This window comes from Myxocyprinus asiaticus, chromosome 11 (genome assembly GCF_019703515.2).
Source record: "Myxocyprinus asiaticus isolate MX2 ecotype Aquarium Trade chromosome 11, UBuf_Myxa_2, whole genome shotgun sequence".
Classification (NCBI taxonomy): Eukaryota; Metazoa; Chordata; class Actinopteri; order Cypriniformes; family Catostomidae; genus Myxocyprinus; species Myxocyprinus asiaticus.
This window is the reverse complement of record NC_059354.1, coordinates 8,305,189-8,331,101: the sequence shown is the minus strand read 5'-3', so window position 1 is coordinate 8,331,101 and position 25,913 is coordinate 8,305,189. Positions and strand designations below refer to the sequence as shown.

General features: G+C 37.9%; 1 protein-coding gene across 3 annotated transcripts in view; it reads left to right on the top strand.

The window, feature by feature from the left end:
• Positions 1–24,265, top strand: part of il10rb (interleukin 10 receptor, beta) — a 55,509-nt gene extending 31,244 nt beyond the window's left edge. The window contains exons 3-8 of one of the 3 annotated variants that reach the window (XM_051709828.1): positions 7,016–7,206; positions 7,549–7,709; positions 12,051–12,201; positions 17,392–17,546; positions 19,647–19,890; positions 22,919–24,265. In XM_051709828.1, the coding sequence (XP_051565788.1) occupies positions 7,016–7,206; positions 7,549–7,709; positions 12,051–12,201; positions 17,392–17,546; positions 19,647–19,890; positions 22,919–22,986 (970 nt within the window). In that variant the 3' untranslated portion in view covers positions 22,987–24,265. Of the gene's footprint in view, positions 1–7,015; positions 7,207–7,548; positions 7,710–12,050; positions 12,202–17,391; positions 17,547–19,646; positions 19,958–22,913 lie in introns of those variants that run through there. The other 2 variants (XM_051709830.1, XM_051709829.1) reach the window with 2 other exon arrangements.
• Positions 24,266–25,913: the final 1,648 nt, after the last annotated feature.

Here is a 25,913-nt window from a genome sequence, read left to right as displayed (position 1 = left end):
AGGAGACGCCATAACCATTGCGTTTTTAATATGTGTTTTAAATTGAAGTTCATTTTGAAGACACTGCATTGTGTTCCATTTAGCTGCACTCTGTCTAGCTGTTTGAAACACTTCAACTCCCATTTCGTCGAGATGCAGGTGTGTGTTACTTCACGCAGGGCAGGGAGGTTTACAGTCAGTGACAAACATTCACTTGATTAAATAATATCCATTAACGAGTCAAAATTCTTACATGAAATGTTAATAAAATGTGTTTAGCAAACGTTTTGAAGAGACAGGTGTTCAAAACAGAGTTAATTACACACACTATTGATTATCGTAACGATAACATTGCAGTGTTGTATCAGTTTGGTTGCTATGAGACGTTTCTGACATTCAATGTACCCCTCAAAACCACAACGTAATTAATCTCAAAATTAAAATTAAGCTCCCTCTTTGTTTGTGTGTTTAGTTGTCAGGTAATTGTCACTGGATTTCGAATTAAGTGCAAAGTCACAACATGCGTGATCACTGTCGATCATCATTTTCATGATCGATCATTGCTGCCATGTCAGAGTACCCAAGTACTCAAGTACTTGTGCCCATCCCTAATTGAAACTCACAATTTTTTTTTTTTTAGGCTAGTATTGTCTTTTTGGGTTTTTTTTATATAGTTTGATAAAAAGTAATTCTCAGCAGTTAACAGTATGATAGATATGCTTTGTTTTCATTTGTGGGGAAATGATTATGATGCTTATACACTGATAATTAGACTGTTTCCGATAGTGAATAAATCTTCTTTTTCCTTGGTTAAAGGGTAAAAGGTCATTTGGCACGATCTACTGGTGCAAAAGCCTAATTTGCAAAAATGGACAATGAATGATTCAATTAACTGTTCTGAACGAATGTTTTTGATGAACTGAACAAAAAGTCACCACGATTTTTTATGCGATTAACATTTTTATTGATTCATCTATTAAATAAAGAACAGCAAAACATCTACATACAGAATCAGAATCGTGCTTATTCTCCAAATTAATGACTGCCCCATCTCGTAAAATACAGAGTCTGGGGCAAAATAAAATTTGAGATGCCAAAACCTCGCACATAATACTCTGAATCCTTAACCAAAATTCTTGAATCTAAACTCATCCCCAAAAGACATGGGTTGTGTCTTCATCTTCTGATTGGCATCGCCAGCAGGTGGGTGTGTCTTTAAGACCAAGCCTATGCAATCTAGAGGGGGTCCAATAGACTCTGTGTAAAATCTTAAATTGCATAATGCAAACCCTTGCATCTCTAGATGCAGACTTGACGTTTTTTAGAATCCTAGCCCACTCTTCCCACTCCAACGCCATGTCTAGATCTCTCTCCCACAATCTCTTAAGAGAAGTTGAAGTTCCGTCCCCCAGACTCTGAATTAGCAGGGAATAATACACTGATGCCTCATGACCTTTTCCAAAAGCAGTAATCACCACTCCCAGAGTATCTGCCGCTTTAGGGGGGTGTAAATTACTCCCAAAAACAGTACAGAGCAGGTGGCGCAGCTGTAAATACTTATAGAACTGAGATCTGGGAATCCCAAAAAGTTGAACCAAACTTTGAAAGGATCTCAACACTCCATTCTCATACAAGTCACCAAGTGTAGTAACCCCCCTCCCAATCCACTCTGACCAGCAAAAAGGGGGCTTGTTGACTCATTATTTAGGGTTCAGCCATATGCTCGAGGCAACATTTAAAAAAATGTCCGTATTAAATACTCTGGCCACTCTTGTCCAAATCACGTGCAAATAACGGGGTGTGACAACTTCTTCGGTTAGTTTGATAGAAAGGCTTTATGGCGAAATAGGGGCAAGGACTTCTTGTTCAATAGAAAACCAGGGAGGGGCTCTCTCAGGTGGAAGCGACCAATAAGCCAAATGCCTGACACCGAACACATAATAATAAAACAAATCTTGGGTAGGCCTAGCCCACCTTTGTCAGTCGGCCTATGTAATTTGTTGAAATGTAGTCTGGGACGTTTACCATTCCAAATGAAGGACTTCGCTATGCTATCAAATTGCTTGAAATAAGAGAGGGGGACATCTGTAGGGAGTGACTGTAGCAGGTAGTTGAATTTTGGAAAACAGTTCATTTTAATAACATTAACCTTCCCAATCATCGATAAATGTAATGAAGCCCACCTGTCCACAATGCTCGAAAACCTTTTTATTAAAGGGTCAAAATTTACTCTAACTAAATCGGACACATTTTCTGGGAATAAAATCCCCAAATACTTAATGCCCTGTTTGGGCCACTGGAAGGCGCCAGGCTGGAAGGCCGTTACTGGACAGTACGCTGTCAGAGCCAAAGCTTCGGATTTAGACCAATTGACTTTGTATCCTGAGAACTTGGAAAAGGAATTAATAATTCTGTGGAGGCAAGGCATAGATCTAGTAGGGTCAGAAACAAATAATAAAATATCATCTGCGTAAAGCAGAAGCTTATGCAACACACCTCCCGCCATCACCCCTGGAAAATCATCCTCCTTTCGCAGCTGCTAATGGTTTCAGGGCAAGACAGAACAATAATGGGGAAAGAAGGCAACCCTGCCGAGTGCCCCTATTCAGAGTAAAATAATCTGAAATTAATCCATTTGTTTCTTCCGCTGCTACAGGGTGTCTATAAAGTAACTTAATTCAACCAATAAATGTACTCCCGAACCCATACATTTCCAAAATCTTAAAAAGATAATCCCATTCTACCATATCAAATGCCTTTTTCGGCGTCAAGTGAGATGGCAGCGACCGGAGATTGTTCATTCACTACTGACTACATGATATTGATGAAACGCCTAATGTTACCAGAAGAGCTATGGCCCCGAATAAACCCCACCTGATCTATATGTATAAGAGATATCATAACTTTACTTAACAGCCAAAATCTTTGACACAGTTTTTACATCTAGCTGGATCAGGGAAATTGGACGGTAACTTTTACACTCACTTGGATCTTTGTCCTTTTTAAGAATCGGAATGATCCGGGCTTGTGTCATGGTTGGGGGAAGCTTTCCATTCTTTAATGATTCCGTATAAACTTCTAACAAAAGTGAAGCCAATTCTGTAGCATAAGATCTAAAAAATTCAGCGGCAAAACCATCTGACCCCGGATACTTGCCTGTAGGTATGGCCATAATGACCTCGTCAAGCTCCTCCAAGGTTATCTCAGAATCAAGAGAATATTTTTGCTCAGTCATCAATTTAAGGAGTTCTAATGGTTCCACAAATTTTCTAATATTTTCATCAGTAGACGAAGACGTGGAACTATAAAGATCAAGATAGAACTCTTTAAAGGTATTATTAATATCAATGGCCGAGGTAAAACTTTTACCACCAGCTGATTTCTCTGAGGGAATGGTAGAAAAAGACTCACTCTACTTTATATGTCTAGCCTAAAGCTTCCCTGCTTTGTTCCCCGACTCAAAGTATGACTGTCTTGCCCTGAATAACCAAAAACTCCACTTTCCGCGATAAAATAGTATTATATCTGTATTTCAGTCGGGTCAGTTCTCTGAGGCCATCAGACAACATTCGGCGCTTCAGCTCTGCCTCTGCATTTTTAATATTCCCTTCCAACTCCACGAGTTCTCGTGCTTTGGATTTTTTGATGAATGAGGCATACTGTATGATCCGGCCCCTAAGAACCACCTTAAGTGCCTCCCAAGCCACAGCCACAGAAGATACTGAGGACCAGTTGGTCTCCATATAAACACTGATTTCAGTCTTTAACATTTGTTGGAAATCAGGATTTTGCAACAGGGATACATTAAAGCGCCAACTATATGATTTCTTTTTCTCCATATGTGGCAACATCTCTAAATTCACCAGTGCGTGATCTGAGAATAAGATGTTTCCAATTGAGCAATCAACAACAGATGAAATGAGGGACTTAGATATATAAAAAAAAAATCTATTCTAGAATAAATCTTATGGACTGATGAAAAACATTTATAGTTCATACCAGATGGGTTCAAAAGTCTCCAAATATCTACAAGACCAAGATGTTTACACATCCTGTGAAGCGTCAGTGTTGCTCTAGGGGGCTTACACACTTTTGCTTCACTATGATCAAGGACTGAGTCCATCAAAAGATTAAAGTCACCTCCCAATATTATATCATGAGGGGTGCCAGCGGCTTGCAACATCCCTTCATGATCAGTAAAAATGCCCTGATCATCAACGTTAGGCATGTAAATATTAGCCAAAACCAACTTTTGCCCCTGAATTTCTGCTAAAACAATAATGATTCTCCCTAATTTATCTTTAATCTGTTTGAGAGATTTGAATTGTAGATGTTTACTTATCAATGTAATGACTCCCCTACTCTTAATTGAGCCAGCACTAAAGAAAACATGTCCACCCCATATCTTACCAATTTTTTCAGCTTCCTGCGGGGAAAGATGCGTTTCTTGAAGAAACACTACATCACATTTCTTACACTCAAGAAAAGAAATAACCTTCCTTCTTTTTATGGGGTGCCCCAACCCATTCACATTCCATGTGGAGAAAGATAACCCACTCATATTAACATTTGACATTTTGAATAATAGACAAAATAAATTGTGTCAAAAACAAGATTATACAGACCACATTCCAACATTAGTGCAACAATCAAACCCCGAACTCCCCCCCCACCCCCCACAGAACCAAACAAACAGAAAAAAGAAAAATGTGTGCATTAACCCCGCGCACGACAGCGCCAACCGGTGTCAATCCCTCTAAACTCAAAAGGTCCTTGTACGCCTACGAGACCCCCCGCGACAACTTTGCCATCGGATTGCATAAATTACATAACAGAAAATACTAGGTAGAATAAACACAAAGAACGTGTAGATTCATTCACAGAACTGTCTCGAAGGCGTGTTCCTCCAGAAAACAAATTCCAACCGCTATAAAGCCATACAGTTTCCTCGGACCGACAAACAAGTGTTCAGTGAGCTGGCTGTTTATGAGTGCAGCAAATGACGTAATCATTCCAATGTCCCTCAAAAAGTACTCCACAAAACAAACTCCAGCCAACAGGAGGCATAAGCACAAGGAACGAACAGATTCATCCACAACTGTCCTGAAGCAGTGTTATTCCACAAAACAAACTCCAGCCGCTAGGCGGAACCAGCACAAAAAGAAACAAACAGGTGTCCCGGTTCCTCGGATGATCAAGAGTCAAATTCACCGCATGAAAAAATACACCATGACTTACTCAGTCCGTCAACTTTATAAAAGACATCCTTTGTGTGGGCATGTAGATATTTTGCGGCCATCCCCAGCATCCACTCTCAATCTGGCCAGGAACCCCAGTGCAAAAGTGATCCTCCATCAATGCAAAAGTTTCTGAAAGAGAAGTGTTATTCCACAAAACAAACTCCAGCCGCTAGGCGGAACCAACACAAAAAGAAACAAAAATGGCGCCCAGTTTCCTCAGACAATCGAGTGTATGTTCAGTGAGGCTTACTCACTCCAATGTATTTATGAAGGACAGTGCTTGTTTGGGACACGTAAATACCTTGCGGCCATCCTTCGTATCTATTCTCAGTTTAGCCGGAAACATTAGTGCAAAAGCGATCTTCCGTTGATGTAAGAGTTTCTTACATTCCTTGAATCGATCGCATTTCTCTCTTGTCGAATTCGCAAAATCCAGGAACAAGAATATATTGTGATTCTTCCAAGAAAGCTTTCCTTTGCTCCTCGCCTCGCGCAACAGGAGATCTTTATCGGATGATCTAAAAAATTTGGCCAGAATTGATTGGGGCCTGTTTCCCTCAGCCGATCTGCAAGCCGGGACTCTGTGAGCTCACTCGATTTCCAGCTTATGGCCTGATATGTCGAGCAGACTCGGGAAGAGCTCGTCTAGGAATTTCACCATATCTCTGCCTTCTTCATGCTCAGGAATTCCAACAATCTGTATGTTATTTCATCGGCTCCTATTTTCGAGATCTTCCAGTTTTTCCAAAATATTTCCACATCTATTCCTGAGCGTATTAGTGGATAATTCCCTTTCCGATGACTCCAGATAATCGATTCGTTTCTCAACTTCTGTCACTCTTGTGACCAACTCAGGCGATTTTGTTTCCATCGCCTTAATCGATCGACGTATTACAGCGAGATCCTCCAAGTCAGCAACAACCTTCGTCAGCATCACCGACATGTTGGACAGTTGACGCTGAATTTCACCAGCCGCGCCATCCAAATCGAGTCCCCGGTCAGCAGGCCCATCAGAGGTTTCATCTTGAGCACGTAAGTGTCTTTTAATGTCTCCAGAGCCTGAGGATTTTGACTTCTTTGCCATGTTTACCTCAAAGAACAAATATGTAACTGGGTGTAACAGATCTCACCGGATTATAACATGAAAATAATTAAAAAACTAGCAAAGTGCGCAGAGCTCGTCGCTCAAACGTCTGCTCCTCGCATGGCGTCACGTGACCCAAAAAGTCACCAAGATTAATCAAAATCAAAGTTCTTTGAGCCAATGGATGGATCCACTGATGTAAGATGAAGTTGGCTAAAATGTAATATTTCACATAGATTTTAAGTTTTTTCTTGTTAGCCTACAAAATCAGTGATCAGAGATAGCATGTATACAAGGACAAAGAAGACCTACCTTGAAGCAAGTTGCTAAGAGATGTAGACATACAATAAAGTAATCAATAATAAAATCATGTTCTGAGCATGTATTTTAAAAGCAGAAGAATAATGTCTGTGACAAAATTACCGTAGGCTCACTCCGGCCCCCCTTGGAATCATAGCAGAGTGACCTGGAAGCAAAACATTTGGGGACCCTTGCAGTACATGTACCTATACTCTGACAAGAAGTCTTACATATTACATATTATCTTACACATTTTTAAGTAAAAGTGTCTTTTTTATATTTTACTGCAAAATAAGACAAAACTACTGATCAGGAATTTTATTTTATTTTTTTATGTGCTTATGTGATTAAACACTTTGAAGCGGACAGCAGAATGTAACCTGACAGCACTCGTCACGCTTCTCTCTCACAGGAAGTATAAGGCACGTAAGCAGGCTCATAAGCAGGACTGGCAATCTGTGTGTGTGAATGTAACGGAGCACCGCTGTGATTTCTCTAATGCTGGTTTGCATTACTTCGGCATGTTTCTGCTACGTGTACGGGCGAACACAGCTCAACAGTCTTCCCGCTGGGTCCAGATTGAGTTCTGCCCTGATAAACAAGGTGACGTACCACAAACTTTCTCTTGTCCTGCTCAAGTTTGCTTTTAAAGACCACATGAAATGGCTTGACGAGTGCAGTTTTCTTATTAGTGAGAGACATTCTCATTCTAGAGAGAATTTGATTTGACAAAAGTCTTTGTAGTGCAAGATGAGTCATCAATATTGTTGGACTGTATTCTCAGAAGAGAAAGACTGCACGTTAAATGTGTATTTTGTCATTTATTATGTAATTCTGTCATTGTAGCATATACTGTAGATGACCTCAAAGCTAACAGACATTAAAGCACAATGCTCAAGTTTTGATTTCACAGGGTCTTTAATGCTTTTCTTGTTGTGTATGTAGCTGCTTTAGGTCCTCCGTCCAGTGTGAAGCTGAACTCTGTTAAAGAAGATCTTGAGATCATTATCTCTGACCCTCTGAGCAGCACAAACCAGTCAATGAAAGAGCTGTCGCAGAAGATGTATTACCTCATCCAGTACTGGAAGAAATCAGACAGCTCACAGGTATCTATGCACATAACCAGGGTTTTTCCTACATTGAAAATTTTCCAGCGGCCGCCAAAGCGAAATTTCGGGCCGCCGAAGCAAATGTTATGATATTCATCTAGCTTTCGTCGTTTTATAAGCGCTAAATATGCTTCTCATGTGGAACACATATGCGTGTGGGGTGATTGAAGATTGGTTTCACGTGTGTGTTGTGTGATCCACTGAGAATCACTCGCGCAAGTGACGTGCTCTGCTCTATCCTCCTGTATGTCTGGAGCATGCCTGTGCATGTGCGTCAACAAGGCTTCTCTCGATATGTGAGCTCCAGTGACAGGAAAGCGCTGAGCAGATCACATCCGTGATTAAACAGGGCTTGCCTCAATATCCTGGCGTAATCAACACAATTTATGCAATTTAGAATTTTACATGAGAATCAACAATTTTTTCAACAATTTCAAATGCCTAGGCAGCTCCGACATTCTGAACAGCACTTATGAGGGAATACTTCACCAGTATCAGTTATTAGACTTTTCACATCTACACATCAACACAAACATTTATCACAGTAAACTATGCCCCCCCCCAGTGGGCATTCAAGGGATGCCTGGGGTCACTGAGAGCAAATTAGTGGGGGAGTGGGGGGATAATGTTAATTATCAGTTATGTTAATCAAATCTATCGTCAAGTTTCTGTTTAAATTAAAATGTTTATCTAGACTCCATTATATGGGTTGGTATGCATTTGTACTGTGGTTCAGCTGATTCTGAAGTCTAGCAATGAATCTGTTTAGCAGCATCAAATATACGGTGATACGGCTCAATGGACAGAGCAGTGCGAGCACAGTTAGGTGCGTTTTTACTCGGGCTGGTCTCGAGCTCGTAAACGCACACCTCTGATCATTGCAGCGCTACGAGAACCAGTGAGAAGCACGGCGCGAGACACAGAAACCATTTGAATTCGGCACAGAATTCTACATGACCACCCTTAAATTTACTAGAGTAACACTAACTGTACTTTAGGCAGAAATAAATTCATAATAATTATTATCATATCACTACTTCAGCTCTATTAAATTTGTCATAGTCTTCATTAGGGGAGTGAGGGAATAAAATAAATTGTTACAACTTTTAAATATTTATATTTTGTATTAATTGTTTTTTCATGCGTTTAGAGTAGGTCTACTGTTAGTAACTACAAAAATGCCATAATTTATTTTAGTGTTGTCACCGTACCAAAATTTCAGTAGTCGGTACCGATACCAGTGAAATTTCACGGGACCACGGCATAAATATGCTAATATGACAATGTGCTATTGAACACACAGATTTACCCTATTTAAAAAGTTACATTTCAATATAAATAATAAATTTTAAAAAATGCATGTTTCCTTCGTTTGTCAATCAAAGATTGCTTAAGTGTTTTTAAGTAAATGCCCTGAAATCTGTTTTATTCCTTACCAAATCATGTTTACCTTTCAGTTATTATTATTACTCTTTTCCAGAACTCCATGTTTTAGAGTTTAATTTAATTTAATCATCAAAAAGTTTGCGACACAGAGACTTTAACATCACGTCTGAAATCTCATCTCTTTACACTGTCCTGTGAGTCTGACAAATGAAATGTAGGACACAGTTTTGGACTGTTTGTATTTTAGATTACTGGTGTTTGTGTATGTGATCATTTTGAAGTTATGTTTCAAATGTTATTACTGTGAAGCACTTTGGTCAACTCTGTTGTTTTAAATGCGATATAAATAAAGTTGAGTTGAGATTAAAGCGCAAATGCTGTGATTTTAATTATATAAATATATAGTTTACATGTGCTGCGTGGTTCACAGTAGATTAGTGCTCTGCTCTGTCATCTGATACAACGTGTCGTGAATGATTCTCAATGTGTATGAGCGGTTGGATTTATACATTCATTCAAAGTACGCAGCTCTTCCACACTAAGATTGCAGCCTTCAGCGGTTTAATAAATCACACTAGGACATGTCACGATTTTAATTTGATTAATTGTCCATTTCAGTGTAAGGAGTAACGGAGCACGTGCTCAAAATGAGCATTTTAAAGCAGTCGTGTACCAGTCATATTGCGTGCTGGTAACGGATTGAGTCTGTGCTCGGTACTGCAGAAACACTGGTATCGTTACATCTTTTTTATTTTAGTACCGACTTGGTACCGAAGAACCTGTACTTTTGACAACACTAATATTGTTTTATAGAAATCATGTTACATCCAACCACAGTAGTGAAGAAGATCCATGCTTCCATGTGCTTACTATGGTCTTGTTACAAATACCATTGTTAAAACTGTAAAAATAAATACATACATTTACATTTTCATAAGAGCAAATGCAAAATACACTTTTTTTTTTTAAATTTTTTTATTTTTATTTTTTTATGAAATACAAATGCGTAAATCCAAAAAACAAAATAGGCTAAAATATTTTAGTTTGAGTATAAGAAAATACAACTGATTTTGTTTGCCTTCAGAAATTCCAAGAGATGACTCATTTGAATCAATAAGAACCTGATGAAAGGAATTCCAACTCAGTCACATAAATTAGGTGTTAACGTTTTACTTTTTATAGATGTTGTATATAACCTTACAGTTGTTGATACCAGTAAATTTACATCTATATCCAACTCAAAATCAATGCTGTAATGTAGAATGAGCATTTCAGTGGGACAAAATAGGCAATATCATTGGGCTTTTCAATTATTTTGGAAATATAATAACTACACCACTTTTATTATTAGTTTCTGTCTTCGCATTTTCATTTTATAGACCCCAGATATAGTCCTCCATCTGCTTGAATTCAAGAAACGCAAGGTTTGGTCTCACATTCATGATGCGTAAGCCTGCTGAATTTATTAATTAATTTATTGAATTCATCAAAATAAGGTTGAGAACCACTGGTCTAGACTGTATACATTTTGAACAAAGTCATGTGTAATATTGTAATATATTTCCTGATGATGTTTGAAATTAGGAAACAAACTGGCCTGGTTTGGCTTCAGATGTTCCTAGAATCAAAATGATTCCCAAATCATTAAGAGTATGATAAAAGGAAAACAATATCTGTTATGGAGTAGGAATTTCAAAATACATCAGCACTGCACTTTATTACTCTTATTAAATAATTCTATTAATCACAAACATGAAATGCAACTAAATATTTTAAATATTATTTGCAATAATGTAAAAAATGTTTTTTTAAAACTACATCACATGTGTTGACTGTAGAAGACCATTTTTGACCCAGGAAAAACCCTGATAACTGATGAAAATCTTGTGCACAGATTTACTAAACTTCATCTCATGCGTCATGTTGTGATATCTAATAGAATTGATTAAATAATTATATTTAATTAATAATTTTATTGATTAAATTATTATAATAAAATAATTTATATGATTAATTTTTTCCTCTCTTTTTTGACTGTACAAGCCAAACTTTACAATGCAGAAGTGATCTAATATCTCTACATGATTTCAGAAACTGAAACTGCAGGAATATTGAAGAAACTTTTAATATTATGACCTCAACTTTAAAAAGCAATACACCTGTGTTTTTAGTGATGTAGTGATGTTGGTTTCTAACGCTGTTGTAACTCTTCACTTTAAAAGCACTTCAAAACTGTTTCCACATTTACACTGTTTACTGTTTTCTGTCCAAATGCCTGTGTTCAGAGTTTTATAAGATTAGAACTGCACTGTTCTACTGGAATAAAAGGTTAGAATAATGAAAAGTCAAGGACATTTCTATAGTGAATATATATTTGTACTAGTTATGTTCATCTGTAAATTATTTCATTGGCTAGAAATTGCTCTTTGTGAGTGCAATCAGATGTGTAAAATCCTTATCCAGTAATCACAATCGACTGCTTGTGGTTTATGTGAGGCTGTGAAGAAGTTCTGCAGAAAATACAGTTATCTGTCTCCACATGAACTCTACATCACTACATCAGTATTGTATTGTACTGATGAGTTCAAGTGTTGTTCAGAAGTTAATTGGCAAAAGAAAATAATGTAAACAGAGATATAAAGAATGGAATAATAATCCCCCCCGCAGATCTTGTGTTATCTACCATTGTTCTTTAATTACTTTCCTTTTACATAAGTGTAGATTGTGTCAGATAATTACAAGGCAGAGCATTTGTCATAGTTAAAAATGTTGTAGACATTAATCTTATTTGCAAGTAATTGATTTTAGGCAAATGGTGTTGTCTTACTGTTTGGCACATTGTTGTTTGTATATTTGCCAGTCAGAACTTCCTCCTTTTTACATTATTTGCATATTATCAATGTGATTGTGTGCTTACATTTTAATTACAACACTAAATGTTGTCACAAACAGGAGACAAAAGCAGTTTTGAAGACGGAGAGTAATGTTGTGATGCTGTCTAACCTGGACAAATGGACGGAGTACTGTGTGAGAGTTCAGTCCTGCTGTGCATACTACAACAAGAGCAGCGTCTTCAGTGATACACTCTGTACACAGACTGGGGGTGAGAAACATGCACACACACATACACACACACACTTCAGTCTGCTTCAGTTCTGAACCCACATTGTTTAGAGGACGCATATTTCCAGTGAGTTCACAGTGATGTCAGAGCCCCCTTAAAGGACAGGGAGGGAATTTCATTAGTTTGCATTCCATCCCAATAAGTTTTGTGTTACTTTTCTTTGCTTAAATGTCTTAGATGGATTGATTTATAAATACAATAGCCGTTCTCTTTCTCTGAACAGGATTTAAAAATCACTCAGAACAGAATGAAGCAGTTTTATTATCAAATTAAATAAATAACTGCACTAAAATATTTTTAACGACAATACATGTATTTAATCTATTTCAAATGTTTTAACTTTAGGGCTGCAACTAACGATTATTTTGATAATCGATTAATCTAACAATTATTAGAACGATTATTCGACTATTCGGGCGATTATTGTAACCATTAATCATTAGCTCTAAACTGATTATTCAGCTTGTGCCCCGAATTAAAAGGTTGTATTAAACGTGCTTACTAACAATCTTTTAAAAATACCTCTAAATGACATTCACTGAATTAAAGGGGAAAACATACTCTTACTGAATACAAGTTGAATTCAGTAAAGAAATTCACTGCAACAAATCCTGTTGTTATCAAGTGTATTTGTCTTGTTTTCCATTTAAAACAAAGGAGTTAATGTCCTTTAAAGTTAAAGGAGTTTTAGATATTTATATTGGAAAACAAGTCAAAACAAAAACAAATCAAAAGCATATTTTTTAGCAGTGTATTATGGGGCGAAGACTTCCTCTCTCACCTTTCTGTTCACTTCAATCCATCTTTAACTCACAAAAAAACGGACTTTCTCTTATTAATAAAGCTGCGTATTGCCGATTTTCTTCACGATAAGAAATGCACAGTGACATATATTATGATTCAATAAGTCACGAGTCATCACGTTATAATCTAGCTGCATTAAGCGTGCGCACTCGAGGGATGAGCGTCCCTGCGACAGTCTGCATCAGCTGGGCGCAGTTTCAATCTCTCCCCCATTCGTGCAACTCATAGAAGAGGTGCTGACCGCACAGAGAAATGTTTCCTTATTATTTGAACTTTAATAAGCTATAACGCATTAAATATAACTGCATTTAAGATGTAATGCTGGGGTGTTTCCTTAAAAGAGCTCCGGCTCCACTTATTCCACAGTGAGGGTGCTTCTGTATTTACTTATTTGGTATTTTTGCATAATTTCCTCATACTTTGCGATCTACATCACCTGAAGTTGTTTGGAAAGTGGAGCTGTGTAATTCTTCCTCTCCTCAGTCAGGCGCAAGCTGCAGTGATGCTCGTGCACATCATCATTAGAGTTTAATGTGATCTCATGTTGCGTTAAATTAGATAAAACGGTTATTCGACAACTAAACATTGTTTAAAATTTTTTATTGTCGACGATGTCGATAACGTCAACTAATTATTTCAGCCCTATTTAACTTATTATCTTTGGCAGCTCTTCTAATTATGCATTTACATTTCAACATACACTCACCAAGCACTTTATTAGGTGCACCTACTGTATACACCTACTAATTTATGTGATTATCTAATCGGCCAATAGTGCGGCAACAGCGTAATGCATAAAATCATGTAGATACGAGTCAGGAGCTTCAGTAAATGGAGTATGGAGGAAAAAATGTGATCTCTGTAATTTCGACCGCGGCATGATTGTTGGTGCCAGACGGGCTGGTTTGAATATTTCTGTAACAGCTGATCTCCTGGGATTTTCCTGGGACAGAATTGTGCCAAAAACAAATAAAACATCCAGTGAGCAGCAGTTCTGCGGACGGAAATGCCTTGTTGATGAGAGAGGTCAGCAGAGAATGGCCAGACTGGTTCGAGCTGAGATAAAGGATGCAGTAACTAAGATAACCCCCCTGTACAATTGTAGTGAGCAGAAAAGCATCTCAGAATGCACAACATGTCAAACCCTGAGGCGGATGGGCTACAACAGCAGAAGACCACGTCAGGTGCCACTTCTGTCAGCCAAGAAGAGAAAGCTGAGGCTGCAGTGGGCACAGGCTCACCAAAACTGAACAGTTGAAGACTGGAGAAACGTAGCATGGTGTGATGAATCTTGATTTCTGCTGAGGCACACAGATGGTAGGGTCAGAATTTGGTGCCAGCAGCATGAATCTATGGACCCAACCTGCCTTGTGTTAACAATCCAGGCTGGTGGTGGTGTAGTGGTGTGGGGAATGTTTTCTTGCACACTTTGGGCTCGTTAATACCAATCAATCATCACTTGAATGCCACAGTCCATTTGAGTATTGTTGCTGACCATGTGCACTTCATGGTAACAATTTACCTGTCTTTTAATGGCTACTTCCAGCATGATAATGCACCATGTCACAAGGCACAAGTCATCTCTGGTTTCATGAACATGACAGTGAGTTCACTGTTCTTCAGTGGCCTTCCCAGTTACCGGATCTAAATCCAATAGAACACCTATGGGATGTGGTAGATTCGCTGCATGAATATGCAGCTGACAAATCTGCAGAAATTGTGTGATGCAGTCATGTCAACATGGACCAGAATCTCAAAGGAATGTTTCCAACATCTTGTGGAATCCTTGCCATGAAGAATTGAGGCTATTTTGAGAGCAAAGGGAGGCCCTAGCCAGTATTAGTATAGTGTTCCTAATAAAGTGCTCCTTGAGTGTATATCAAGATACTTCTTAATTGAAACAGTAGCCTAGTTTCCATCCACTTTTCGCGCTATTTTTTTATCGACAAAATGAAAATGCGTAAAAAAAATGTTTGTGAAATTTGCCATCTTCTGCCTGTTTCCATTCAAATGGCCTTTTATCAATAAAAATGGTGTGCGTGATGACGTCATGCCTAAAAAACCCACTGTCACATAAGTTTTGGTTTATTGCAAAAGAAATCTGCCCTTAAGCCGTTTCCATACAGAAATGTGTGTTTATCGCTAATTCGCCTTCCAGATGTCCCTAATTTTTTTCCTCCAAAGTTTTGGTAAAATGGGGAGAGTATTGAGACAATAAATTGAAATTAGCTTACTGTCATTTTAATTTCACAAATAAATGCAATCAGAAGAGGAGGAATTGCAATCAAATGGGAGCAGTTGCAGTTCTGATAGGACTGTAATATCAGTCCCAATGTTGCGCCAATCACAGGTTGCCACCGGTTCTGACCCGAAAGCGAATCGTCATGGCCCTGCTCAAGCTGGCAACCTGCACCAAGTAGTGGGGGAAACTTTCAGTCTTAGTATAAGAACCATCCATCGATGTGTGTATGCTGTGTGCACAGCTGTTAAAGAAAAAATGATGCGGTGTAATATCAGGGATTACATATGATACATTCCTGATATTCAATAGGCGATTTTGAGCAATCATCTAATCTAAAGCATCGCCATCACAACTGCATTATGTCCCGTATATTTGTCCAGCAACTATTAACGACCAGCTGAACTTGATTGTCATCTAAAATGTATTTTAGCATCATAATGCAATTGACATTTTCTGAAGAAGCTCAGCAAATGCGATCCGAGGTAAAGAGGGTTATATTTAAAATATTTAAATGTTTTTAAATGTTCAAAAGCCAGTTTTCTGAAAGTGAACTCAGCATTGGACAAATAGTTCAGAGTTTATAGTCTTGAAAAAAGTGCAGAATATTCTGAGAATGTCATTCAGACGACTTTTTTCGCCCACAGAAGTCTAATTTGTTTGTGTAAAGAAAAGGCATATCTAGGTCTAAAAATATTTTTTTTTTTCGTTTGGTAATTGATTTACTTTAATACAGGGATTTCAAAAGTATAAACAATAATTTCATAGAATTGGGCTATATGTTAGTGTTCCAAAAAAGCACACTGAAGCTTTTCTCCTTGTATTGTGTATTTATATTTAATTTAAACATCTTTGTGCACAGAAATGATGTTTTTTGTATTGTGGGCTAATTCCATGACTGCCGTCTATTATTTTGAATGGTGTGGAAAAGCAATTTTAATAAATAAATAAACAGTTGTCTACCGCGATTAATCACAAACATTGGCCATTCATTTGTTCTCCGTGAACTTGTCGATGTGCATGTTACGAGATATTTGTGTTGGCACTCCTGGAAGTGTCATGTTTGCAGTGATCGGATCTATATGCCGTTCAGATCAATCCATAATCACGTACAATAAATTGGCTTTCAAGGATGTATACCGTCATCATGATTAACAGGCTAACGACTGGGGTAAATTCTGTCATGTGACACTGTATTTCTGCGTTAATGCCAATTTTCTCGACAAAAAGTTTCCAAACCAGTTTGTGACATTTGAAGTATCGACATAGAGATTATGCGCTAGAGTTAAACGGAAAAATATTATGATAATTTGCATTTCCATGAGCTTAATTTTGATGCACTAAAACTTTTTTTGCAAAAAATCCTTGGATGGAAACGTAGTTAGTGACACAAAATAAAGTTTAAAGCATACATTTAATAAAATCTGATTGCATGCGTTCATCTGATCTTTCTCCTCCTTTACACATGGAGCGAGTGTTTGAAGCTTGAAGTTGTTTCATTCAAAGAGCGCAGGTGCTGATACCCTTAACTAGTCTCCTTCAACCTTCTGTCATTTATGGTTTAAGATGATCTGTGTTTAAATGTCTGCTACAGGCCTCTGTGTGAGGAGAAATGGTGTAATGTGCTTGGAGTATATACCTGCCATTGCTTTATCAGATTTTAAAACCAGTGTTTTTCCCCACAAAAATGGTTACTGCAGTCATGGGTACTGCAGTTTTACTATAGTGAAACAATTTTCATAAGCCTATGTTTTCTGTCGAAACCATAGTTTTGAAAATCATTGGAATTGTACCACGTATTAACCGTGGTGATACTATAGTAAAACTGTAATAATCATGTTTTTTATGTTGAGATCAATGATGTTGAGAAGGCTCTTTGGGGGCCTTACCATCTGTTCCAGAACTCCTTGTTCTCCACCTGTTCTACTCTATTTGCAAAAGGAATATTTGGAAGTCTAAAACTGTTATTTCCTACTGACACACTAAAGCAAAAGATACAAAATAACCAACTTAAGACAAATGTTTTTGTGAAACATCTAATGTGCCTAAGACTTTTGAACAGTACTGTGTAGAGAATTGGATGCCTTATAAATGACATAAACAGTGAAATGTATGTGTGATTTCAGGAGACACTTCGTACCAGAAGATATTTGGCTACTTCCTGTTGTCTCTGCTCTTTTTCCTGGTGGTGCCTTTACTGTGGTTCTGCTTGAATAAGATGTATACGTTCATAAAGAGCATCTTTTGCCCCTCCATTCAACTGCCAGTGTACATGCAAGAGGTACCAAACATTTATACTCACTGTGAAATAGACTTCATACTTTATGGTTTACGCAGTAGGCTTAATTCATGGAAGCAGGTGTGTGAGATTTCTTTTGTTCATTGTCATTATTCGATATGTGCTCCACTGCCCACTGATGGCCTTGCAGGTCTGTCTCATAACTCGAAGCAATCCCTGCACACATGAGCTCTGTCTCCTGATTTACAGTGTTGCAATCTCACTCCATCTGCAGAAACTCAAAAGAAAACTCCTGTGCCAATAGAAAAGACTAACACAACACTCTTACTAGATCATTATTCTAGTGTAGCATAATTACAGAAAACATTTAGTCACAAGTGTTAGTACATGCCTACAATAACCGGTTCACTGGAAAAAGTTGAAAAAAAAAAAAAAAGAAATTCTGGAAAAGTTCTGGAACATTACCAGAAAGGTTTCGTTTTGATGCTATGTGTGAACAAAGCTGTGTGATTACCTGTTTGAGCATGTATGAGGTCAGGGTGCAATGATAGAAGAAAGTCTGCTTTGAGCAATTAGTAGAAGAACCATCCATCGACGTGTGTATGCTGTGTGCACAGCTATTAAAGAAAAACTGACACTGCAGGTAGTGTCTCTGCCTTCAGATGCTAGCGATAGCAAATTGTTTGCTACAGTTCATCAGTTCCATTGGATGATGATGACTACGATGCTGTTGGGTCATGAGCAAATGCATAAAATGTAAACATTCACCAAAAAAATGTCAAATGTCAGCAACATTATGGATCGTGTTATGTTCATATACAAATAAATTACAGCTCCCTATTTTTTGAAAGTAGAAGCCTACATTTCCAGCAAATGACATCACAGAGTTTAACAGCATTTTGATGCTGATGTGTGAATGGTAGCAAAATGGATAAAAGACGGAAAGCCAATGCACGTGGGAACAGCAGATGTGGTACATTTATAAGAAAAGGCAATTTTACTGCAATTTAGCAGGTTTCATGTGTGAAAATAGCTATCGAATAAATCCCTGATAGCACACGTACATCACCCGGACTTCTATTTGATGTGTGTGTTTACGTCAGTAAGACATGTCACTTAGTATGTCTCAGGTGTCTTTGAGACGTTTATGATTTAGAATGTTTGTAAATCTGATCTTTTTAAGATGTTTAGCAGATGTTAATTAGAATGTGATGCTTTCCAGATAAAAAAAGACATGTGCTATCTGGGATGTAAATACTAGAGGTAGACCGATACATCAGTTTTACCGATTAATCAGTGCCGATAGTTGCTTTTTAGAGCTATCGTTATTGGCTACAATCTATGGCGATAGATCGTCATTTCAAAATAAAAATCCCCGGTGTGTTTCAGGCTTGTTTATACTTAAAAGTCCCGTGTTGTGCACCATATCTTTTTTTCTGAATATTTTGGGGATTTTGGTTGAACAATAAACTGCATCTGGGATTTTATTCATTTAGGACTCTTTGTCTGTGCCCATCATATTAAGGAAAGTATAAGATTTTTTTTTGACATTCTATAAATCGATTTTAAAAACTATTGGCCGATTAATCGGTTATCGGCCTTTCCCATCACCTTTGGTATCGGTATCGGCAAAATCCACTATCGGTTGATCTCTAGTAAATACTCAAAACGCAGTGCTATTTCAGTGCTGATTGCCTGCTTAAACTATGGTACATTGCTGGTGGTTAGCAAATAAGACGCATATTTTGTGCTGAAATACCACACGCTAAAGCAGCACAGCTGTTAAAGGGAATTCGCCCCTTTCAGTTTTACTGAATAATGAATAGTTACACTCTTTAATAATAATCTGAATGAACTTTTTGTCATCAGGCCTTCATTGTTCTGTTATTGTCTGTATACTTTGTATACTGTTACATAAATGCATTAAATATTTTAATTCTCCACACTTTGAGAACTTTGAGAAACAAGTACAGCAATATTATTATAATAATAAAAACAGTACTTATTGTTGTGGCTAAAGTGTTCTTGCGCATGAGTTCAATCTGTATTCTTAATAAAGTGAGTTCATACAGATACAGCAGTATGTATTCATATGCAGCTCACAAAAGGAGGAAGACTTATTCATTTTCTTTCTCTCTCTAGCTCTGCTTTTCTGACTCTGATATGCCTCAACTGTTGGATCCTAAGGCAGAGTGCGTCTGTGAGCATCTGGACCTCAACAGTGCAGAGACACAGGACACTGGAGCAGCAGTGATGGATCTCCTCCTCTCACAGGACACAGTCATGCACAGCAGACATGGCAGCGGAGACTCCGGCGTTTACTCCACAGAGGAGGACTCGTGTCACACACACATCACATGCATAGATGTACAGATGGAAGACCTGTGTAAGACAAAAACAGACCACAGAGAAGAGACACATGATAGAATACACGAGCTCTGTGTTTGAAAATCATCAACTCATTTAGATGAATCTGTTTTCCGTACAAGCAAGCGTCAGTTTTAAGATCAGTTGTCAAGCAGCACTTTTACTATTGCTCATAGAGCTTAAGATTGGTGACTTGAACAAACTGACAGACTCTGAGGAATATTCCAAAAGTTAAGCTCAATTGACACCATTTGTGACGATATTGATAACCACAAAAATGTATTGAGACCTGTCCCTGCTTTCCTTTTTTTTTTTATACCAGAAATAGTTGTTACAGTGAGGCACTTACAGTGCATCCGGAAAGTATTCACAGCGCTTCACTTTTTCCACATTTTGTTATGTTACAGCCTTATTCCAAAATGGATTCAATTCATTATTTTCCTCAAAATTCTACAAACAATACCCCATAATGACAACGTGAAAGAAGTTTGTTTGAAATCTTTGCAACTTTATTAAAAATAAAAAATGAAAAAAATCACATGTACAGAAGTATTCACAGCCTTTGCTCAATACTTTGTTGAAGCACCTTTGGCACCAATTACAGCCTCAAGTCTTTTTGAGTATGATGCTACAAGCTTGGCACACCTATTTTTGGGCAGTTTCTCCCATTCTTCTTTGCAGGACCTCTCAAGCTCCATCAGGTTGGATGGGGAGCGTCGGTGCACAGCCATTTTCAGATCTCTCCAGAGATGTTCAATCGGGTTCAAGTCTGGGCTCTGGCTGGGCGACTCAAGGACATTCACAGAGTTGTCCCGGAGCCACTCCTTTGTTATCTTGGCTGTGTGCTTAGGGTCGTTGTCCTGTTGGAAGATGAACCTTCGCCCCAGTCTGAGGTCCAGAGCGCTCTGGAGCAGGTTTTCATCAAGGATGTCTCTGTACATTGCTGCATTCATCTTTCCCTCGATCCTGACTAGTCTCCCAGTTCCTGCCGCTGAAAAACATCCCCACAGCATGATGCTGCCACCACCATGCTTCACTGTAGGGATGGTATTGGCCAGGTGATGAGCGGTGCCTGGTTTCCTCCAGACATGACAGATGCCATTCAGGCCAAAGAGTTCAGTCTTTGTTTCTCATGGTCTGAGAGTCCTTCAGGTGCCTTTTGGCAAACTCCAGGCGGGCTGTCATGTGCCTTTTACTGAGAAGTGGCTTCCGTCTGGCCACTCTACCATACAGGCCTGATTGGTGGAGTGCTGCAGAGATGGTTGTTCTTCTGGAAGGTTCTCCTCTCCACAGAGAAATGCTGGAGCTCCATCGGGTTCTTGGTCACCTCCCTGACTAAGGCCCTTCTCCCCCGATCGCTCAGTTTGGCCAGGCTGCCAGCTCTAGGAAGAGTCCTGGTGGTTCCAAACTTCTTCCATTTACGGATGATGGAGGCCACTGTGCTCATTGGGACCTTCAATGCTGCAGAAATTTTTCTGTACCCTTCCCCAGATCTGTGCCTCGATACAATCCTGTCTCGGAGGTCTACAGTCAATTCCTTGGACTTCATGGCTTGGTTTGTGCTCTGACATGCACTGTTAACTGTGGGACCTTATATAGACAGGTGTGTGCCTTTCCAAATCATGTCCAATCAACTGAATTTATCACAGGTGGTCTCCAATCAAGTTGTAGAAACATCTCAAGGATGATCAGTGGAAACAGGATGCACCTGAGCTCAATTTTGAGTGTCACGGCAAAGGCTGTGAATACTTATGTACATGTGATTTTATTTTTCCGTTTTTTATTTTTAATAAATTTGCAAAGATTTCAAACAAACTTCTTTCACGTTGTCATTATGGGGTATTGTTTGTAGAATTTTGAGGAAAATAATGAATTTAATCCATTTTGGAATAAGGCTGTAACATAACAAAATGTGGAAAAAGTGAAGCGCTGTGAATACTTTCCGGATGCACTGTACAAAGGAAGTGAGCTTAACTTGCTTTGACATTGTAATATTCCTTTAAACTTCATTTGTGTTATGGACACGTCGGATACCTAAAGTAATTTTTGCTAATACTTTTTTTAAGCAATCAGACTCCGAAACCTTAGCAACCATATAGCAATACCATAGTATCGTGACAAGAACTTTGGCATGGGCGAACACCACTGACATTTTCTTCAGATATATGTGCTTTTAAAATGAAATATTTAGTCTTTGCAGCCAAGTAACTTTGCATTTTCTCTGTTCCTCCATCATCTATCAGTTTATTACACTTTTATACAGCACAGTGCTATACGTGTGTGTGCTAAATTTCATGCAGAATCTGACATTTAAAACATCCTCTTTGAACTTGTTTTTATGAATATAATGGCCTGTATGCAAAATGTTCTTAGTTTATGATTCTTATAGAATTGGAATTTATTATTGTTTTTTTTTGTGTCCGTTGATGTATTTCTTAATGTTTCTGAATCTCATTTGAGACTATAAATGTGCTTTCTTATGTCACTATGGCTGTTGCACTGTTTTGACTTTACAGCACCTTACTGAGTGTCACTACTGTTTAAAAATCAAATCAAATAAAATCAAATCACTTTTATTGTCACACAGCCATATACACAAGTGCAATGGTGTGTGAAATTCTTGGGTGCAGTTCCGATCAACATAGCAGTCGTGACAGTGATGAGACATAAACCAATTTACAATAACATCAAATTAACAACACAATTTAAACATCTGATATATACACGTTTAGTCCTTCATTTGTCATTTTCCTGTGCTTGTTCAGGGCCCTGTATGTCTGTATAATCTGAATGTTGATAGCATCAATAAGAGCAATCCTCTTCTTTTGTCCATGTTGAGCTTGTGTTTTCTCTACACCAGAAAACCTATGTAATCACACATCACACCCCCTACAATCAGTGTAGCACACATGGCATGATGTACTCATACTGTTGTAATGTTTTATACAAAAATCTACATTTATATTTTAAAATATTAAACAGATGTATTGGTACTGTTACAAATGTTAACATTAACTAATGTTATTATGATTAAATCCCCAGTTTAGGTTGGAGAGAAACCGTAACCAAAAGAGAAGGTTTCCTTAAGAAAATGAAAAGTTTGGTGTCCACCTAAATACCTGGGAGGCACTGAGGAGATCAGTTAAGGGTGAAACAATGGTTGCAAAATTCTGACAAAACCCCCGATAATATTCTGCCATCCCCAAGAAGCGGCGCAACTTGCGTTTACTCACTGGCGTGGGGACTCAACAAGGGCAAAGACTTTTGCATCCACTGGACATACCTGACCTTGGCCAACGTGATTACCCAGGTTCAAATTCAGTGCCAGTGAAGCCCACAGTATTTCTAAATGTTCTTCCCAACTGGAAAAATAGACCGCAACATTGTCTTAATATCTTTGCACTGCTGCACTCCAGAGAGCACTGTCTGCATAAGGTGCTGAAATGTAGAGGGCCTTGCCAGTATCCTTTCAAAAGATCTAGCTTTGTCACAGATTTCACACACACAGTCTTGAAACTGTCTTTTTTGCTTCAAATCAAAGTTTGTAATGTTGTGATTCATCTCGGAGCTGGTTGGTTTGGTTAATGTCTTTCAAGTCTATGAAGACTTTTATGAAATCCCTATGGAAGAAATGACTGGGAAAAATACTTTTGGAACCAAGACAGCTGAAAAAGTGTGCGGGCACTATTGCACTCTCTATAGCCTCTATTAATAATCTTTTACCTGTTATTATATCTAACCTCTTAAAACCAGGTGCTAGGCCGCAAGAAGGCGCTAAACACTGGAAAAAATGATGGTATTATTCAATAACCACTTGCTTGATCTCCACAACATGTTAATGATAGGATGTGAAGCCTTATGAAGCAAAGATACTGTACTTTCTATACAAATGTATTGAAAATGGATTCATTACTCAAAGCTTCTGTACACGGTTCAAATTACTGCCATCTGGTGGTCAAAAAAAAAATAAGCGCATCTAATAAGCCGCAGTGGCTAACAAAGTTTTGATGCAATAAAATTCATATTCAGCGTTGTTGTAATGTGGCACTACAGCTTTAAGAAAAGGTTTTCCCAGAACCGCTTGTGTCGAATGCTGGTCAAGCAAGTGTGTCACTGTCTGAGCGGGATGCCACCAATCAGTAAAACATTTGTTCATCACACAAGGTTGTTGGTCTGAAGTCATTACAGCTATCAAGTCATTTTCGTGTTTTGTTTACTAAAGTGTTTATAAATGTTATAACCAAGTGAAGGCTCAAGGGATCCATATATGAGTAAAGATGTTACTGCATTATTTTTAAAATAAAAACAATGTATGAGAGTAAATGTGTAACTGATTATTAATATGTAGATTGGAAAATAAATCTGCATGCTGACTGGGCAGTAAAACATTATATTAACAGAGGACTGAAATGTGCTTGTGTATTTTGTTCAAACTCGAGTTCTTTTGAACCAGATACCGACGCAGTCATGTGGGTTTCATCCAAATGAAACTTCTGACATCACAGTTCACGTGGTTTCCCCTCAAACAAATCAAGCTCCAGTACAGCGCTTCAATGTGAAATGTTTCGTTTTTTCGACACAAGCTCCGAAGCTTCCGTGACAAACGTCACATCACAACAAAAATATGTCGTTTTAAAGCTTAGACTCTTATTTTTACAATGAATTTAGCTGATCTGACCGATTCTAAATACTTCCTTTTTCATCATTTTAGAACATTTACGACACAACAATCATATTTAGAACCAGCAGAAAGATAAAAAAAAACTTGTAGGATACAGTCAGTGAATTTGTTTCACTCAAGAGACCAAACTACAGACAGTATTAGCGTGTGAAATCCACATGTATAATAAACAGGTAAACAGAATGTCACATTTTGGTTTATTATTTCATGAAAAATAAACATGATATTAAAAATGGCATAACACAAATGATATCAGACGATTCTGAATCAAACAAGCCCACACTCAGTGTAATATGATGTGTAGATCTTGAGTGTCCTAACAAGCTATGGTGGCTCTATAGCAGACTGGTTTACTGAAACACCATTCTTCATGTCACAGATGTGTTAGATCATCCTCACTGGATGTCTAGAGTGTTAGAATCCATATCTGCAGCAGAGCCAGAGAGCACGTTTAAACTGCACACATTTTTTGGAGAAATGGAATGTCCCAATGTGATCATTTTTCATTATTTGATAGACGTTAAACATTTGTATATATTTTAGACATCTGCATTCATAGTTTCCAGTTATTCTGTTTTAATATTCAATAAAACACCTGATTACTTGCTTGGAGAGGTTTTTGGACACACACACACACACACACACACACACAAAAAGGCCACTTGCGTTCCAAATGCTTAAAGTTTAGATTCCTTTGCAGAATTATTATTTTTTTTAAATATTGCATTTCGCTGCAGACAAAAGTTCAAGTCTGGTGAACTCTGATCTGCGAATCTGTATAGAGAGAAAATGCATGATCAGTAGAAGATCTAAACGTCACATGCTGACCTCTTGGCTCAATAAAAAAAAACATTTCAAAGCTGCAGTTTTTTTTTTTTTTTTTTTTTTACTGATGCAGGAAAATAGAGTAGATAGTATATTTTAAACATTTTAAATATAATACTATTTATTTGTGATGTATGTAAATCCAGAAGCCCTCCTGCGTGACATCATATCCTGGTCCGTTGCATTGTCTGGAAATCCCATGCTCAAAGCCTAGTTTGAATTTTTCGTTTTTGTCTAAATGAATACAATTACAAAGGACAGGCAGAAAGAATTTTACTCAAGGCAAAAATCTGAAACACATTAGTTACGGCACCAATTTATTTTACAACACATTATTTTCTCTGGATTGCAGACACATTTTCACTTTATACCATTCACACTTTTGTACAGTTTTCTTTATATAAATGTAAAATATTGTTTTGAATTTCCAATATTAATAGTACAGTGTTTTTGAAGTTGCTTTTTTTCCATTTTCACCTACAACAGCTGATCATCACATTTCCTTTATCAGTTCAGTGGTTTTCTGTGATTTCAAA